The sequence below is a fragment of the Macaca nemestrina genome, chromosome 3, assembly GCF_043159975.1.
Source record: "Macaca nemestrina isolate mMacNem1 chromosome 3, mMacNem.hap1, whole genome shotgun sequence".
In the NCBI taxonomy this organism is placed as follows: domain Eukaryota; kingdom Metazoa; phylum Chordata; class Mammalia; order Primates; family Cercopithecidae; genus Macaca; species Macaca nemestrina.
In genome coordinates, this window is record NC_092127.1 from 116,316,482 (window position 1) to 116,334,753 (window position 18,272).

Consider the following 18,272-nt stretch of genomic DNA (forward strand, 5'->3'; position numbering starts at 1 on the left):
ATAGCATCTAATAACATAAATTAATATATAAATTAATATCTAAATCAAATACTGAAAAATGTATTTCCTTTTGGTCTCTATATTAAAATGACTGTCAAGTCTCTTAAATTGAAATTCAAATCATTTAAGTCATTCTACTAATTTTCAAATCACCTCTCACGCCTGTAATCCCAGCACTTTGGGATGCCAAGTCAGGAGAATTGCTTGAAGCCAGGTGTTTGAGACCAGCCTGGGAACAAAGTGAAATCCCAGTCTTTACAAAAAATAAAAAGTAAAACCCTTCTGATTTTTACAAGTTGTTGGTATAATCTTTTGTTTGCTTCAGTTGTCACTGGTTAAACAATGCCACAACGTAAGCCACAATTTGATGTAAGAAACCTCACCAAACTCTTATAACAACTACTCCATTAAACTGATAGTCATGAGCTTCCCAGCTCCCTAAGCTTGCTGCATCCAGAAGGGCAAATCCGTAAAAAATGTGAGCATCATGACCATGTATTCTCCAGAATGCCAGGGCCAGGAGCACCCTTACCACAATAATGCCACTAACATCATCTACCCTACTACCTCATTCAACGTGGGGCCACTCTGAAGCAGTAGGTAGGTGCTGCATTTTCTCATTCACTACTACCATGGAGCCACCATGACCTCCACTGCCTCAGTTCTCTCAGTGCCCCTAGGGGGCCAGCTGCATCCGCACTAGCATGCTCCTAGGCCCTATCTATTGCCTCCACTGGACAACAGGATTTGGTGACCTGTGGTCTTAATAGGTAGAGGGCTTATTTTTACTCACTAATACAGAACTACTTCAACATTTAAACAAAAGGTTTGACAATACAGCTATGTACCCACTGAAAATGAACCCTGTATATTACTAATATGGGATGTAACACTATGTGGAAACATCTTTGAATCAAATGAGACTTTAAGCTGATCATCTGGAAGATAATCCGGATGATTATCCAAAAGTTATCTATTAAAAAGACATCAATTTATCAGTTATTAGGATCACAGTAACAAACTAGTCCTGATTAAAATCTATCTTCCAAAGTCTACCCTCCACCAGCCAGCAGTAATTTTAATCCTTCTAAAAGTGAGGAGGTGATAATTTTTAAATGGGATGTAGATCATGGACACTTCTTGAGTATCCTATGCTCAAAGCTGATTGGTTTCAGAGAGGACCACAAATCAAAACTTGGTTCCATAAACCAGTAGATAGGCAAATACACTGGGCCCTGGCCATTCTGGCTTTATCACCCTACCAGGCCATTGCTGCTGTCACCTACCACCACTAAGCAGGTGACCTCACTCTACTCAGGAGATCTCACCCCATTTGGGATCCAACACCCAGGCCCAGCCAAGGTCTTCCTCCCTGCCAGACACCTACCTCACTGAGTCCTACCTAAATGTTTTTGAACTGAATTATTCAAGAAGATAAGAAGGAAGCAGAGTCTTTATAATTTTTAATGTATTTGGGAAATACCTCAAGGAACTTTTGGGGGTTCAATGTCATTGCTTTATCATCATATCTTGTGTTAGAATGCCCATAGCATCCCATTGAAACTAATATTTTCATGGTTCCTCTCAGGCTCTTGACAGAGTGGCTGAATTTTTCTTACTCTTTTTATATGTTGCCTTGAATCTACCCACAGAAATCTTCTATTTGTTCCCTTTAAGCAATGCCCCTTTCAACATTAAACATTGTTTCACTGACCTCATGTACCTAAAATGCCCCCTCCCACACAAACCTGCTACTGAGTACCTTTGCTAACTTAACCATTCACCTTGGAAGACCACCTACTGGCAGAGGGATTCTTAACAAATGTAAAGAAAGTAAGGACTTTACACTAACAATACAACACTAACTCTCTCTTTGACAATTCAAAAAACAAAAGATGCTGAACTTTGACATTTATAGAAATAAATGTCAAATGTGACACAATACTATCACACCTGGCTACCTAACTCTTATGCTTTTTTCAGTAAGGAACAACTTTTGAGCCTCAATATCTTAATTCTTAAAATGATAAAGAACACTCAATTTGTTGAGATCAAATAAGGTAATGTAAGAGTGGGATTTTTATTTTTATTTATTTATTTGAGACAAGGTCTCGCTCTGTCACCCAGACTGGAGTGCAATGGCGCGATCACAGCTTACTGCAGCTTCAAACTCCCAGGTTCAAGCAATCCGCACACCTCAGCCTCACGAGTAACTAAGACCACAGGCATAAGTCACTATACCTGGCTAATTTTTGTATTTTTTGTAGAGACAGGGTCTTGCTCTGTTGCCCAGGCTGTTTTTGAACTCCTAGGCTCCCATGATTCACCAGCCTCAGCCTGGAATGACAGGCATGAGCCACCACACCCAGTGTTGGGATTACAGGTATGAGCCATCACAAAGAAGTGGTTTTTATCTATAAAATATTCATATAAATATTACTAGCTAATATCATTATTTTCTTTCTTAAGTTTTGCGGTGAGCCCAAGCTGCCAAATCTTACATCATCCAGAAAAGTATGCATCATTTTTTCTGCATTTGTGTATTACTAACGATATGATTCAAGAATCTCAGAAACATTTTCAATTAGAAAAAATAAGTGTGTTAACCTCAATTAATGTCTGGTATCTACAACCTATAATCCACTCATTTATCTATTCATTCAATAAATATATATTGAATACCTACTGTTTTCAAGGTACTCTTGCTGGTTAATAAACAGTAAACAAAACAGAGTCCCTTCAAGAACTTCCATTCAAGTGGGAGGAGACAGGTAATAAATAATCAATTAGTAGTGTCAGGGAATAGTAAAGGCTATGACAAATAAAGCCAGGTAAGGGGTAAGAGAGTGTCAAAGAAGGTCACTGAGGAAGGACTCTCTGAGGAGCAGGAATGATGTGAGGGAGAAAGCCACGTGGATACCTCAAGTAAGAACATCCCAAGCAGAGCTGCAGAGGAATTGCAAAGGCGCTGGGGCTGGAACACGGTTAGCATGTCTGGCAATGGCAAGGTAGCCAATGTTGTAAGAGGGGAGATCATGTATGGCCTTGAAAACAACAGTAAGGAACTTGACAGGAGGTATGATAAGAGGCCACTGGAATACTGAGCAAGTAAATGATATGTCATAGTTATGCTTTGAGGGATTATATAAGAAGCTGGGCTAAGTGGTTGCTTGCCTGTATATGTTTCACACTTCTTTAATTGTTTTTTAACTATTTGCACACTTTACTGTGTCAAATGCTGCTTTGAAGTTCAGTAGAATGAATGTGGTAATAAAACAAAGGAAGTTTCTGGGAAGTATTGGAAAATAAAAGTCTAATTGAAGTGGAGTCAAGAGAAAATTGGAGTAGATGTTTGTGGAGACAAGTATAGACAACTCTTTCAAGTTTGCTATAAAATAAAGCAAAAAAAAAAAAAAAAGGAATTGAAGTTGGGAGAGCATGGGAGATCAAGAAAGAAGATGTTCCCTGGGGGAAAATACAGGGAAAAGGAAAAAAATGATGATCTAAGAAAGGGAGAGGGTATTTGAAAAACAGTAAATCTATGAGAGAAGTGAAAAGACAGGATTTAGTCTACATAGGTGAAAAAGGTGGCATTAGATAGTGGCAGGGACAGTAGCGCTCTCTTCAATATGAAGGAAGGAAAAAGACATGGGTACAGATGTAGAAAGGGTGGTAGATTTGGTGATGGGAAAATATGGATTTTTCTAGTGGCTTATGTTTTCTCAGTGATATTAGAAGTGAGAAAGGTGAGTATGGGGAAGGAGATCTGGACGCTTGATGAGAGAGAATCTATAAAATGATTGCTGCCAAATGGCAACTTTGTCTTTCTATGTGTCTTTATTTTGTAAATCTTTTTTTTTTTTTTTTTTTGAGACAGAATCTGACTCTTTCACCCAAGCTGGAGTGCAGTGATGTGATGGTGGTTCACTGCAACCTCTGCCTTCTGGGCTTAAGTTATCCTCCACCTCAGCCTTCTGAGTGGCTGGGACTACAGATCACCACACCTGGCTAATTTTTTCATTTTTTTATTTAATTTTTAAATTTTTTGTAGAGATTGAGTTTTGCTGTGTTGCCCAGGTTGATCTCAAACTCCTGAGCTCAAGCAGTCTGCCTGCCTCAGCCTCCCAAAGTGCTGGGATTACAGTTATGAGCCTCCATGCCGGGCTCTAAATCATACTTGACTACATTATATTGCAAACTTTTAGAAGGCAGAAGTTATGCTCGCCTTATTTATTCTGTATGTTTAAAAACAAAGTATTAGGCCGGGCGCGGTGGCTCAAGCCTGTAATCCCAGCACTTTGGGAGGCCGAGACGGGCGGATCACGAGGTCAGGAGATCGAGACCATCCTGGCTAACACGGTGAAACCCCGTCTCTACTAAAAAATACAAAAAAACTAGCTGGGCGAGGTGGCGGGCGCCTGTAGTCCCAGCTACGGGGGAGGCTGAGGCAGGAGGATGGTGTAAACCTGGGAGGCGGAGCTGGCAGTGAGCTGAGATCCGGCCACTGCACTCCAGCCCGGGCGACAGAGCAAGACTTCGTCTCAAAAAAAAAAAAAAAAAAAAAAAAAAAAAAAAAAAAAAAAAAAAAAAAAAAAAAAAAAACAAAGTATTAGCTACCGAAGATGTAAAGAGCTGTTACTATGATGCTGGACAGTGAGACATTAAGTTTTGCCTAACTGAAGTCTTAGGGGAGGGTACAAAATTATGTGAATTTCCCAGTTGATTATGAAACAACTTTGTTACATTTTTGGCATAAAGAGAAGTAAAAGTAATATATAGCATCCACTAAAAAACTCAACAAGCATCTGCTTACTGAGTTTTACCTTTTAATCCCCTATGGACTCTGTGATGCTACAGTTATTACTTATATATTTAAATCACAGACTGGACATCTGGTTTTTCCAGTCACATAATTAAGTTTACATCTCAGTATTACCATTTAGCCTACTTTCTATTTTTTATCTGAAAATTAATCTTAAGATCAAAAACTCAAATATACATATTTTGTTTTTTATAACTTTATTCAACTTTTTTCTTACCGATTAAAGGAAATGCCTACCAATGTCAGTTTTCTGATTATTCTCCCTGGATGCAGAAGGGGCTAGGCTACATTACTAACAGTTTTTATACAACCTAATTAGAGAACAATAAAGTTGACCTTTGAAAATAACATATCAAACATCAGAAAGTGTCTTTTCTTCATCTGCTTTAAGGATTACATTTGTTTCTTTTGTGTAAATAATACATTATTACAATTTGAGATTATTTAATCTTTAATATGAGATCTAAAAATCAATAAACATTTGAAAATATTTTCTACAATTCTATTTAATCTCATTTACTAGTGACATTTAAGTTCAGCCTCACTTTTTAACACTCATTTCCTAAACCTCAATTGTCTGTGATAATTTTATGTTTTATTATACAGTAGTTTTCCTTCCGATGGGTCATCTGTTAACACTTCTCCAACAAACCAGAGTGGTCTTATGAAGGACTGTTGTGAGTACTGGCATTCGTAAATTTCTAAAAATAAAATTTCCCTGGTGCACAGTTTTCCTCCATGTCAGCATAATCTTGGGCTAAAGTTGTTGTTTAACAAGGCAATGCTCATTTATGATATTTCTACCCATTACAGCATTTAACAAATGTTATTGTAATTGCTAATTCACTTGTCTATATTCCACTTTAGACAATAAACCCTGTGAGATTAGAGACTGTGTCCCTCTAGTTCATCTTTATATCTTCAATCTGATATATAATAAAAGGTCAATAAAAGATATGCTGAATCAATGAAAGTCCCAGAAATGTGGGGAATGGTAATGAAGAACTCCGAAGCAACGCACTTACCTGTGAGATCCAAGGTTCTGTCCATAAAAACCACTGATGCCCTGCCTGCAGCAGTCTTCTTCCTGTTCTTTGCAGGGGCATAATTGGCCAGATCCGCAGCGATGACCCGACTTAAGGAACCTACAGCAAAACACTCCTCCCGTACTCCTAAATGTTCACACAGAGAACTGAGGCCTGACACTAGGCACCTGATCTGCAGCAGCAGCTCTGGGGTTAGGGCAGTGGCGTCCACATCACCCAGGCTTCCCAGCTTCCTCTTGTCCGGTCGGGTGCTATTAAGGAGATGCACATCCTGGGGTAGCAGTGGGAAAAGGGATGCAAAGGCTGGAGTCAAGGCAAAGTGGGGAGCAACAGGGGCAAGCAACAACGGGACATGGAACACCTCGGCCGTGTAGTTCATGTTGCCCATCCATTCACACAGCTTCTCCTCCAGCTGCTCAAACACTGGCTGCTGCCCCTCCATCTCGGCCGCTGCCGCCGCTGGGACATGATTAGCTGTGAGGTGGACAGCGTGGCTCACGGCTGTGACCACCACACAATACTGGAAGTGACTGCGGCAGATGATGTCCCGTAGGATCTCCACAGTCCGGCCTTTCAGCAGGCAGCTCAGCACAAACACCGCCTTGGGCTGCTTGGCTCCACCACCAACTGCGTCGGGTTCGAACTCTCGCAGGTGACAGTCAGGACCCCCTACCGCCTCCAGGAGACGGGTGGATCCGCAGCCCCAGTGCAGGCTCTCGGCGCAGGCGGAGTCCAGGTAAACCACAGCCCGTTTCACTTTGGCCAGCACCTGCTCCCATCCTTGCTGGGTAAAGGACAGTACGCCTGAGGAGCTCATGGTTGGGGATTCGCAGGCTTGGGGAACTACGGTGCAGGAACTTCTTTCTGAACTCACCGCTTCCGGAAATTGGGCTCCCAGAGACTTTGACAGTCAACACAGAACACGTGGTCCGGCCTCCGACACGCTACCTGATGGCGCTCGGTGATGACGTTGAACTGAGCGGTGATTGGTTAGGGAGGAGGCCGGAATTGAGGAAGGATGGTGTGGTCTGGAAAGAAGTGGGTGGGGCTCTGTGGCTCTGGGCTTCCTCAAAAAGTTCGCGGAGGTGAGGTGTTCCCCGAGGTGGAGCTGAACTGAGTTCTTTCCGTCGCTCGGCCTGTCTGCGCGGATAATCTTTTCATGTTCCTTGAAAAGTCTCCGAAATAAAAGCCTAATCCGAAATTTGATATCTTCCTTAGATATGAACACGTCTCTAAAAGCACAGCCACATTCTCAATCTAAACTCAGAGCAACTAGAAAAAGATAATAAAAACAACCGTGTGCAGTATTTTGGGTTTATAGATTGCTGCCACATACGTTATTGCCCACAAGCCCCATAACAAACCCTGTTGTTCTCATTTTCACTTTCTCCATCTTTCCTCCCTCATCTCATCGTCACTACATCTTGATAGGCTTCAAAACTCTTAGAATTCAGCCTTCCTCTGCATTCTTGCTGTCACAAAAACCCAACAGCATCGCTCACCCGGACAATGATCTCCCAACATTTTCTGGCTTTCGATCTCTTCCCCCTCCGATTCTATTTTCTTCCTAATAAACAAAGTTGGTCCTACAACTTTCCTGCTTAAAAGCCTCTCCTAGCCCAGTTGCCTACAGTCAGGTATACTCTTTAAAAAGCATCAACATCCTTCATGATTTCTCAATTTCTCTCCAGCTATTCCCAACCTGGAGAAAAATAGTACCAATACAATGAAGTCAACAGGCTGAACCCCAAATGTTTTATGGATTGTTTGTTCCACCAATATACTTATATTACTAAGTATAATCTCTGTGCTAAGCTTCAAAGATGAATGGTTAATAAAATTAATCACCTAATCCACAAAGAATTTACCTGGTAAACTTACCAAAAATAATCATTCCAACAGTACTGCCTATAATAGACTTTTTCTAACTCACCACCACTATCACCCTATTGCCTCTCTCTTCCCCTACCTACCAAACCTCTCAACTGATACATTTGCTAAGTACATGCCATATCATGGGGTAAGTATTAACACCTAGTTTCTTTAAACTATCTGTTTTACTAAATTATGCACTAGATGCTTGTTATCCCCAACACTTATAACAGGTGTTCAATAAATGTTTGTTGAATGAATGTTCAATTAATATCCATGGCCAGGCGCGGTGGCTCATGCCTGTAATCCCAACACTTTGGGAGGCCAAGGTGGGCAGATCACCTAGCTTGGCCAAACTGATGAAGCTCTGTCTCTACTAAAAATATGGGCATGGTGGCAGGTACTTGTAATCCCAGCTACTCGGGAGGCTGAGGCAGGAGAATCACTTGAACCCGGGAGGCAGAGGTTGCAGTGAGCCAAGATCGCACCACTGCCCTCCAGCCTGGGTGACACAGCAAGACACCATAAAAAATAAATAAATAAAAATAAATAATTAATATCCACATAATAATATATCCAGTCAATTTTTAATAAATATGTACAATATTCCAAACACTGTCTGGGTATTAAGGACATAAAGAAAACTAAGCCACAGCCCATATTTCAAAATAATTATAATGAAATAAAGGGACCCACACACGGAAAACAAGTGCAATAAAATGTTACAGAAGCAAATATTTTTTTAAAATGTTTGCACAGGAATTACGAAGGAGGAAAAATAAATTCTGACTAAGAGAAAAGGGAAGTAGTCAGAAAAAGCTTCATATAGGGCATGAGTTTTGACTTGCCTTCAGAGAAACCCAGGTGTTCACCAGGTGGACAGGATGGGGAGGAGGATTCTTAGCAGTCCAGGCACAGAGTGCAGCATAAACAAAGTTGTAGAGGCATAAGACAGTACAACATGTTCTCTGGAACTACAAACGGTTTCCTATAGCTGGAGTGCATTGTATGAAAACAAGGCGCAAGAAGTAATAAGAGCAAGGAATTAGAAAAGAAAGAAATGGACTAGATCAGCAAGAGCCTTATTTTCCATTCTAAAGAGTAGCAGCCAGTGGGGAACTATTAATGTATTTTGCGGTATGGAAATAACTTGTTCACATCTGGATTTTAGAAAAAAAATGATTCTAGTCAAAACATGGAAAATAACTTGAAATGGAGCAATTTAGGGCAGAGGGAGCAGTTAAGAAAATGATAGTATCAGCAGCAACTCTGGGTGAGAGAGTTGAAAAGCATAACAAGCAGATGGACAGAGTGGGGAGTGTGAAGAGACATTAAGAATATAGTGTCAAAGAGTTTGCTTATTAATTTGGCAGAGAGGGTGACATGGAAGGAGAATTTCAGGTTAGAACCCAGCTTTCTGTCTGGATGACTGGTAAATGCCGGTCACTGAGATTTGAAAAACCATTAAGAGAAGCAGATTGTGGAATAAACACAGAGTTTAGTGGGGACATATTTTTGTTTATTTGTTTCCTTATGGCAAGATAAGTGTAACAGAAAAGTTACCATCTTAACCATTGTAAAATGTACATTTTGATGGCATTAAGTACATTCACATTGTTGTATAACCAATCTCTGAACTTTCTGTCTCACAAAACTGAAATCCTGTACCCATTAAACAACAATTCCCCATTTCCCCTCTCCACAGCCCTTGGCGACTTCCATTCTACTTTCTGTTTCTATGAGTTGACTACTCTAGTTGTTGGCAAGGTAGTAGTTGACTACTCTAGCTACCTCACGTAAGTGGAACAATACAGTATTTATTTTGTTGTGATTGACTTGTTTCCCTTTATGCTAAGTCCTCCAAGTTAATCTATATTGTAACATGCATCAGATTTTTCTTTCTTTTTGAGGCTGAATAACATTCCATTGGATGTTACACCATTTTGTTTATCCATTCATCTGCCTCTGGACATTTGGTCTGCTTCCACCTTTAGCTACTGTGAATAATGCCACCTTGAATATGCAGCAGAAGAGTCATATACCTGGTAGAACCCAGTAGGTAAAAGGGCCAATGATAGACCAAAGTTCATGTGTTGAACCAGCAAACAAGAAGATATTCCTCCATGTTTGTATCCTTGTCAGCATGAAAATTATTTTAAGAAGGTTAAGTTGAGTAAGTTGTTAGATGACAGCCCTTGCTCTTCAATTTAAACCCAAGTCAGTGCCTAGTTACTAGCACCTGCATTAATCCTGATCTCAAGCTCACTTTTTGTTTCTATTCCTTGTATCTCATGCTGAATCATACATTCATTAGATAAGTTTGAGTGAATTAATACTTCATCTTCTCTGAAATACTTCAAGGCACTCATAAAGTCAGGGTTGAATATTGTGCCAGCAACTGCTAGTGGTTGCCTCAATATGTATTTGTCTCTTCTTCTGTAGTAATAGGTTTATTCTGAACACATAAACACACAGCTAAAGACTATTTTTCCAAGCCTCTTGCAACTAGCTATGGACAAATGATGAAGCACGGGTGAATAAGATAGTTGGAAGTGACACATACAAATTTCAAATCACTCCCTAAAGGTGTATGGTTTTCTTTCCTTACAAATCCTGCTTTCAGTTCTTTTGTACTTGCACCCAGAGTGGAACTGCTGGATCATATGGTAATTCTATTTTTAACTTCTAGACGGACCTCTGTTTTTGTTTTGTTTTGTCTTTTTCTTTTTTTACAGAGGCTGCAACCTTTTATATTCCTACTAATACTGCACAAGGGTTCGGATTTCTACACATCCTTGCCAACACTTGATATTTCCTGGGTTTTTTGATAATGGCCATCCTAGTGGGCGTGGGGACATGTTCTTTTCAATATACTTATGGGACATCCAGGCAGAAACGTCTAGCATGCTGTTGGATGTATGATTCCGGAATACAGAAGAGAAATAAGGCAATTGGGATCATTAGTAAATGGATGTGCTTCAGAGTGCCTTAAGAGCACAAAAAAGAAAGAAGACAATGTTGGTGATGGAGAGAACTCTGAGCAACTTTTCTTGATGGGCAGAAGAAGTCAAGCCAGTGAATGAAGTAATGAGAGGTACAAGTTTTAAGAATAGACTGGCCAACAGTGGCAAGTGTCAGAAAAGGGAAAAGAGATGGAATATGAGAAGACTCTACAGGATTTGACCTATGCAGAAAGAAAGTGCAGTCATGACAAGGGAGTGCTGGGGGTGCAGTGCAGAATGAGTCAATGGATTGGGGAAAATGCAGCTTCTAGAAATTATCTACACATTTTCTAGAAAACAAGGTGATAGGGGAATGAGAAGTTAAAAAAGTTGGAAGAATATGAAGTTAGGATTAAAGAAAGTAACTTGGCCTCTACAATTCAGGGAGGGAACACTTTTTTTTTTCAGAGACAGAATCTCACTGTGTCTCACAGGCTGGAGTGCAGTGGCACAATCATAGCTCACTGCAGGCTCAAACTCCTGACTTCAAGCAATCCTCCTGCCTCAGCCTCTTGAGTAGCTAGGACTACAGGTGCACACAACTACACATGGCTAATTTTTTTCTTTCTTTTTCTTTTTTTTTTTTTTTTTATATAGAGACAGGGTCTTGCTGTGTTGCCCAAGCTGGCTTGAACTCCTGGACTGAAACCATATTCTGACCTTGGCTTCCCAAAGCACTGGGATTACAATTTATCATGGAAGTACATAAAGAGGAAGGAAAGCTCTACACATGTACAATTACTTTGCTTGTTCAAAGAAGAGAAGGCCTAAACAACACATTACCTGCTTGTCAATAACTTGTCAAATGCTTTGACTTTTCTTTCTTTTTTTTTTTTTTTTTTTTTTTTTTTTTTGAGACCGAGTCTTGCTGTGTCACCCAGGCTGGAATGCAATTGCGTGATCTTGGTTCGCTGCAACCTCCTCCTCCTGGGTTCAAGTGATTCTTCTGCCTCAGCCTCCTGAGTAGTTAGAATCACAGGTGCATGCCACCATGCCCAGCTAATTTTTGTGTTTTTAGTAGAAACAGTGTTTCACTATGTTGATCAGGTTGGTCTCAAACTCCTGACCTCAGGTGATCCACCTGCCTCAGCCTTCCAAAGTGCTGGGATTACAGGCGTGAGCCACCGTGCCTGGCCAGATGCTTCGGCATTTGAAGCCTCAATTTAGCTTTGTTATTCTTCCCCAAAATGGGTACAAATGTTATTTTAATGTATCAATTTACTACTGAGGAAACTTAAGAACACTGAGAATTTAGGAACATTGAAATGTACATGACAGCAAAGAGCACAGTTGGGCATAAACGTCATATGAATGCCAAACACAGTTATGTGTACTCGCTATATATACTGGATAGTGAGCAAGACATTTTTATTTGACCTCCAATTCTTGTCATCATTTAATTCATCATCATCTACTAAACACTCTCGTACTTCTCAGAGATAAGTACATTAAAACTTATCTTTTAATTTTTCTTGCCAGAAACCAACAGACCACAAAACAACAATAAAATGGAAAACAAACAGAATATATGGAGCATTGTAGATTGATAAAGTCATAATATAAGAAATAGAAGGAGGAATATATAATATCTTCAAACTACCTACCTTTGATGTCTCCCTTGGTAAGTAGGGAGAGAAAGACACCTTTAACTAAGAAAGCATATTCAGGCAAGAAACTCAGCTTAGAAGTAAGGAGGAAGAGGTGCTTTCAGAGTAGTTATTAGTGATTTATATGCTTCTCTTCTCATGGAAATCTTCATTTTCAAAGCTTAGCTCAAATGCTACCTCTACCACAAAAGATATTCATCAAGTATTCATCATTTCTTCAGTTATATTTAAGCAATGCCTTGAAAGACAGCTGAAAAGAGAAAAAGATCCCTTAACAAAAGGCAACTGGTTTTCTCATGAAACCAATTAAATAAACAGAAAGATAAATACACAGGACTGTGAGTGATTGCCTTACAATACTCACAAACAGTCTGTAAAACTTCATTCTATTACTTTCAACAGTGACCAAAAAGATTTACCCAGCGTTAAGCAGTGTACTAGGAATGGAAGTGATGGCTATGGGATGCCCTGTTTGGAGGTGGACTTGGTCTAGTGAAGAGCCTGAGGCAAACAAAAATGTAGTCAAATAATTACTACACAGTGTGATAGGCACATGGCATAGAAGTGGCATGGTGTCTAGAAGGAATGAGTTTCTCTGTCCCACTCACGCCCCTAATACGTCTGAACTCATCTGCATTCTCTCTCACTCACTATACTTGAGCTACATTTTGAGTTTCTTGAACATGCCAAGTATGCTTCTGCCTCAGGGCCTTTGCACTTCTTATTCCTCTGTCTGATAGCCTGCCAGCCCGAAATCCACGGGGCTTACCTCCTGTCTCCATTCAAGTCTCTTATATCACTTCATCAGAGTAGCTTTCCCTGACCACTCCATACAAAATTGCACCCCATCCCTTCATTTTATATTGCTTACTCTTTTCATAATTCTTATCATCATGAAATATCATACATTCATATGTTTATTATCTGACTCTCTTATTAGAATCAAAGTTCCACAAAAGAAAGAACTTTGTTTTATTCACTGTTGAATTTACATAGCTAGAAGAGTTCCTGGCAAAACAAATGGGAAGAGATAAAATGGGATTCAGGAAAGATTTCACAAAGGTGATTATACCCCCAGAGTTTAGAAGGATGCAAGAGATTATCATAAAAAGATAAGGGAGCTGGGAATAGCAGGTAGAAGTGTGTTCAAAGGTAAGAAAGATTAAAATCACATGGTTTGTTTAAATAATGTGAGATGGTGCAGTGTTGGTTGGGCATAACCTTTCACTTGTGCTTCTATTACAACACAGCCACCTTTTCTTTTGTAGGAGAGTTGTTTACCACCCCTGTCTTTCTCAATAACTTGAGAGCTCTTTAAGGGCTGGGACTCTTTCACTCATGTTTTCATTTTCCAAGTTCTTAAACAGAGCAGATATTCTGTAATTGCTAAATAAATAAATGATAAAACAATATTTATTCATTGAGGAGCAAGAAAACTCATTTATTTGTTCAATTAAAATGGATTTCTCTCTGTTGACAAGTGAATGCCCTGTTTGTAAACTTTATAAATGAAAGAGACCTCAGAGGTAATTTAATTTAGCCTTTCCATTTTATAGATGAGGAAACTGAAGCATAGAAAGGTTGATTGCCTGACTATACAACCTGCTAAGTATAATGAAGAACTGAGGCCAGGCCTGGTGGCTCATACCTGTAATCCCAGCACTTTGGGAGGCCTAGGTGGAAGGACTGCTAGAGATCACGTGTTCCAGACCAGCCTAGGCAACATGGTGAGACATTGTCTCTAAGAAAAATAAAAAATTAGCCAGGTGTGGTGGCATCTGCTTGTCTGTAGTCCCAGGTACTCAGGAGGCTGAAGTGGGAGGACTGTTTGAGTCTGGGAGGTAGAGGCTGCAGTGAGCAGTGACCCTGCCACTGCATTTCAGCCTGGGTTACAGAGCAAGATGGTTGTTGTTGTTTTTTTAAAAAACAAAACAAAACAAAACAAAAATCAAACAGGCCAGGCGTGGTGGCTCATCCCTGTAAGCCCAGCACTTTGGGAGACCAAGGCGGGCAGATCACCTGAGGTCAGAAGTTCAAAACTAACCTGGCCAAAATGGTGAAACCCCTCTCTACTATAAATAGAAAAATTGGCTGGGCGTGGTGGCGCGTGCCTGTAATCCCAGCTACTTGGGAGGCTGAGGAAGAAGAATCACTTGAGCCCAGGAAGTGGAGGTTGCAGTCAGCAGAGATGGCACCACTGTACTCCAGCCTAGGTAACAGAGCGAGACTCCACCTCAAATGAATAAACAAACAAACAAAAAACCTGGCGCTCCAGTTTGAAGCACAGTATGTCATCTTTTCACTTAAAGATGTGCTTTCAGAAGTGGCCTGAACATTTGGTTTACCTATTAAAATAAAAACTGTACATACTTTATGATCTATCTTCGAGAAACAGACAAATCTCAAGAAGCCACGAGGATCTTCATTGTCGTTTTTTGTTGCAGTTAAAAGTGTAAAGTCGAAAGCAATCTGGGTGTACATCAATGGAGAAATAGCCATATTCACTCTGTGACAGCCATACTATGCAATTTTATGGAGCACTTAAAATGGATATAGTTTGACTCATACAAAAATGCAAAACAGCTCCAAGACACGGATGCTAACCAAAAAAAAGGAAGTCACTGGATGATACTATACTATACTGTACTATTTAAGACTTGTCAGTCTCAGGTTTTCCCACCAAAACAGTACAACACAGGAAGTAAGTGTATAGGAAATTTCAGAATGATGAACTCCAAACAGGATATGCATCTGTAACAAGGGCTACCTCTGGAGAGAAGGGTAGGGGAACGAGGCAGTCTTTGACCTTGACAGTAATTTATGGTTTTTAACAAGGAGGGTGCATTCTTCACCTATTAGTTTTGCTTTTGTTGGCTGTGAAAATTAATTTTTCAAGAAATAGTACTGTGATTTCTTCTCCATTCAGTGAGGAAAGGGAGTGACAGGTAATGATTCTGTATCAAGGCTGATTAAAGAATAAAAGGTGGCCTTTCGGAAGATTAAAAAGCAAAGAAAAGGTTGAGAAGAAAGAGCACGAAGAGTGGAAGGGAACAATGGTGTACTCGCTAGCAATGGCAATACGGGTTATTAAAGGGAAGGGTGGGGGCGGGGAACCCTGGACTACTCAGGATGCAACGAGAGGAAGCCACGCTAAACAGCAAAGCGGGATCCTAGAGGGGCAGGGCCCACCTCAGCGCGCAGGCGCAACCAGGCCCAGGTGGCCGCCGCCGCGGAAGCGAAGCCACCTATAGACGCCGCGCCGCTTGGGTCTGCTGCGCATGCGCAGGCGGATCCGCGCTGGAGTCTTCATCTTTAACACCGCTGCTGCCGCCTTCCTGGGATTTGAGTCTCGAGCTTTCTTCGTTCGCTCGCCGGCGGGTTCGCGCCCTTCTCGCGCCCCGGGGCTGAGAGGCTGGGAAGGGGTTGGAGGGGGCTGTTGATCGCCGCGTTTAAGTTGCGCTCGGGGCGGCCATGTCGGCCGGCGAGGTCGAGCGCCTAGTGTCGGAGCTGAGCGGCGGGACCGGAGGGGATGAGGAGGAAGAGTGGCTCTATGGCGGTACGGAACTTCCTGTCCCTGTCTCTTTCTCGGGTTCTCTTAGGCCTCCCCTCTTGGCCCTCAAACGGCCGGCGTTCCGGCCCCTCGCGCCGCCCCTTCGGGCCTCTGGTTGGGAGTCCTGTCCGGCCTGACTTAGGCCGAGCGCAGCGTGCGCGTGCCCCCCGCTCCCGCGGCGGTCTCCCGCCTGGCCCAAGCCCACTATACGCACCCACCCTGCGGCGGCCGGGTAGGGCTGGGGGGCTGTGACTGGTCCCGGCCCCCGGCTTCGCCGTGCTTTCCCTGGGGCGTCTCGGTCGCCTCGCTGCTGCGCTCTTTACCCTTGTTTTTTTCTGTCGATTCTGAGGTGGTGGTTTTTTGTGTCTGTTTTTGCCCCGTGGCCTTAGGGTGCCCTTCCTGTCCCTTCTTTCAGAAACAGTCATTCTGTAATAATAGCGAAATAAAGTTAATGCTGTACAACTAACGTCTTGTTTCTTGATGGTCAGTTTGTATGGAATGCACCTGCAAGGGTACCTCCTTGTCTGAAAGTCGTGCTTTAAAAATAATTAATTAAGAGAGAGAGAGAGAGAAAGATGGCCCATAAAGAAAACCCTGAATGTCTCCTGTATTAAGGTGAAGTTTTTCTTTTTTAAGAGACTGCCGTTTAACCTACATCATGGAGGTATCTCATGACCCTTCGGCTTATAGTTTTCAGTGTCATCTCATATATTTCTTTTTCTCAAAATAAATTTAATGCATCATGTACTTCTCTCTAGAAGGGACATCTGGTTTTTAACTTTCGTTAATTCACAATCCTTTCTTGCCTGTTACACCAGATTTGAAACTTAATGTTTGTTCCTTGCCTAAAACATACATTCTTGATTGTCTTTAGAATAGAACAGTAAAAGTGCACATTGGGCACCACGCAGGTCCTTGATGATGTAACTTTGATAAACTTGTAAAAAAAAAAAAATTATCTTTGGTGGCAAGATATAGCATTAGTCTTTGAAATGTGAATGTGTAGGATTTCTTTTACAAAGATCTGGAAATCTTCAGTACCTCTTAAGTTTAAGCTTATTTTTATACCAGTAAAGTCTGATTTTTTTTTTCCATAAAATACGTATCTTGTTAAGTAATTATAAGGTGATCTAACTTTGGATGTGCTTATAGGCCCATGGGACGTGCATGTGCACAGTGATTTGACAAAGGACCTAGGTTAGTGCTTGTGATGATCACTTCAGATTTTCATAATACTAGTTTCTTTAAGAGTGGTTTCTTTATTTTGTTTGCTTATTTATTTATTTGTTTATTTTACTTGGTAGATGAAAATGAAGTTGAAAGGCCAGAAGAAGAAAATGCCAGGTTAGTGAAATTTTCTGTTGATGCCTATTACACAGATTGTGTGATACAATGGTTCTGTCAGTTGTCAAAATTATTTTCTTACAATCATTGGCGTCATTACAACACTTACAACATTTTGGAGGACATCGAATCCTTTAAAGGTTTTTCCAGTTTCAGGACCTAATCTTATGCCAATTCTGTTTGTTGATAGTTTAAAGGACAAAGTTTTTGAACTTAGGATTGGACTGATTTTACACTGTTAAGTAACTTGTTACTCTTAAGTGACTTCAGTAGTGAAGTATACAGTATAATCATTAAGCTACCGATAAAAATATTTTAACTTAATTGAAAATCTTTTTAAGTAAATCAGGAACACTCCAAACTACTGCTTTTCCAGTTTATTAACATTTTTGATGGTATAATGGCACTTTGGTTGTAATTTCAATGCTATGTATTATTTACATTCAAAATGTAATTAGCTGATTTGTTATAAGATTGATTTCTTTGTTAGGTTATAAGAAAGATGTAAGTATTTGATTATAGAACATATACAGGGAGTCAGAATTTTACCCCGAATTTCAGAAAACAACCCATGCAAAGAAGTACATGGAGATGTCGGCTTTACCCTGACCACTTGCATTAGTGTCAGTAATGGAGAGGTAGGTAGAAGATTTTAAAGAATATTTGGGTTTAAAAAGTGGAAGATATACCACTTCATACCGAGTAAGCTGCAATCAGAAAGATAAAACAGGTGTTGGTGAGGATATGGAGAAATAAAACCCTCATACACTCTGGTGGGATTGTAAAATGGTGCAGCTGCTTTGAAGAACAGCCTGACCATTTTCTCAAATGGTGAAACATGGAGTTACCATATGAGCCCTCTACCTTAGAGAAATGAAAAACATGCACACAAAAACTTGTACGTCAATATTCATAGCAGCATTGTTAATAGAAAATGGAAAAAAAAAACCTCGCAGCTGCATCAACTGATAAATGGGTAGATTAAGTGTGTTATATCCATACAGTGGAATGTTATTTGGCAGGGAAAAT

General features: G+C 40.7%; 2 protein-coding genes across 26 annotated transcripts in view; one reads left to right on the forward strand and one right to left on the reverse strand.

Moving 5' to 3' along the window:
- LOC105499566 (sec1 family domain containing 2) overlaps positions 1 to 7,284 on the reverse strand; it is a 486,957-nt gene extending 479,673 nt beyond the window's left edge. Inside the window, exon 1 of one of the 3 annotated variants that reach the window (XM_011772201.3) lies at positions 5,848 to 7,281. In XM_011772201.3, coding sequence (XP_011770503.2) covers positions 5,848 to 6,685 — 838 coding nt within the window. In that variant the 5' untranslated portion in view covers positions 6,686 to 7,281. Of the gene's footprint in view, positions 1 to 5,847 lie in introns of all 3 variants that reach the window. The other 2 variants (XM_011772202.3, XM_011772203.3) reach the window with 2 other exon arrangements.
- Positions 7,285 to 15,622: 8,338 nt separating this feature from the next.
- Positions 15,623 to 18,272, forward strand: part of LOC105499559 (factor interacting with PAPOLA and CPSF1) — a 73,987-nt gene continuing 71,337 nt past the window's right edge. For 8 of the 23 annotated variants that reach the window (XM_011772181.3, XM_011772183.3, XM_071093351.1 and 5 more), the window contains exons 1-3: positions 15,623 to 15,905; positions 17,052 to 17,096; positions 17,204 to 17,243. In XM_011772181.3, coding sequence (XP_011770483.1) covers positions 15,821 to 15,905; positions 17,052 to 17,096; positions 17,204 to 17,243 — 170 coding nt within the window. In that variant the 5' untranslated portion in view covers positions 15,623 to 15,820. The remainder of the gene's footprint in view (positions 15,906 to 17,051; positions 17,097 to 17,203; positions 17,244 to 18,272) is intronic. The other 15 variants (XM_011772185.3, XM_071093350.1, XM_071093355.1 and 12 more) reach the window with 7 other exon arrangements.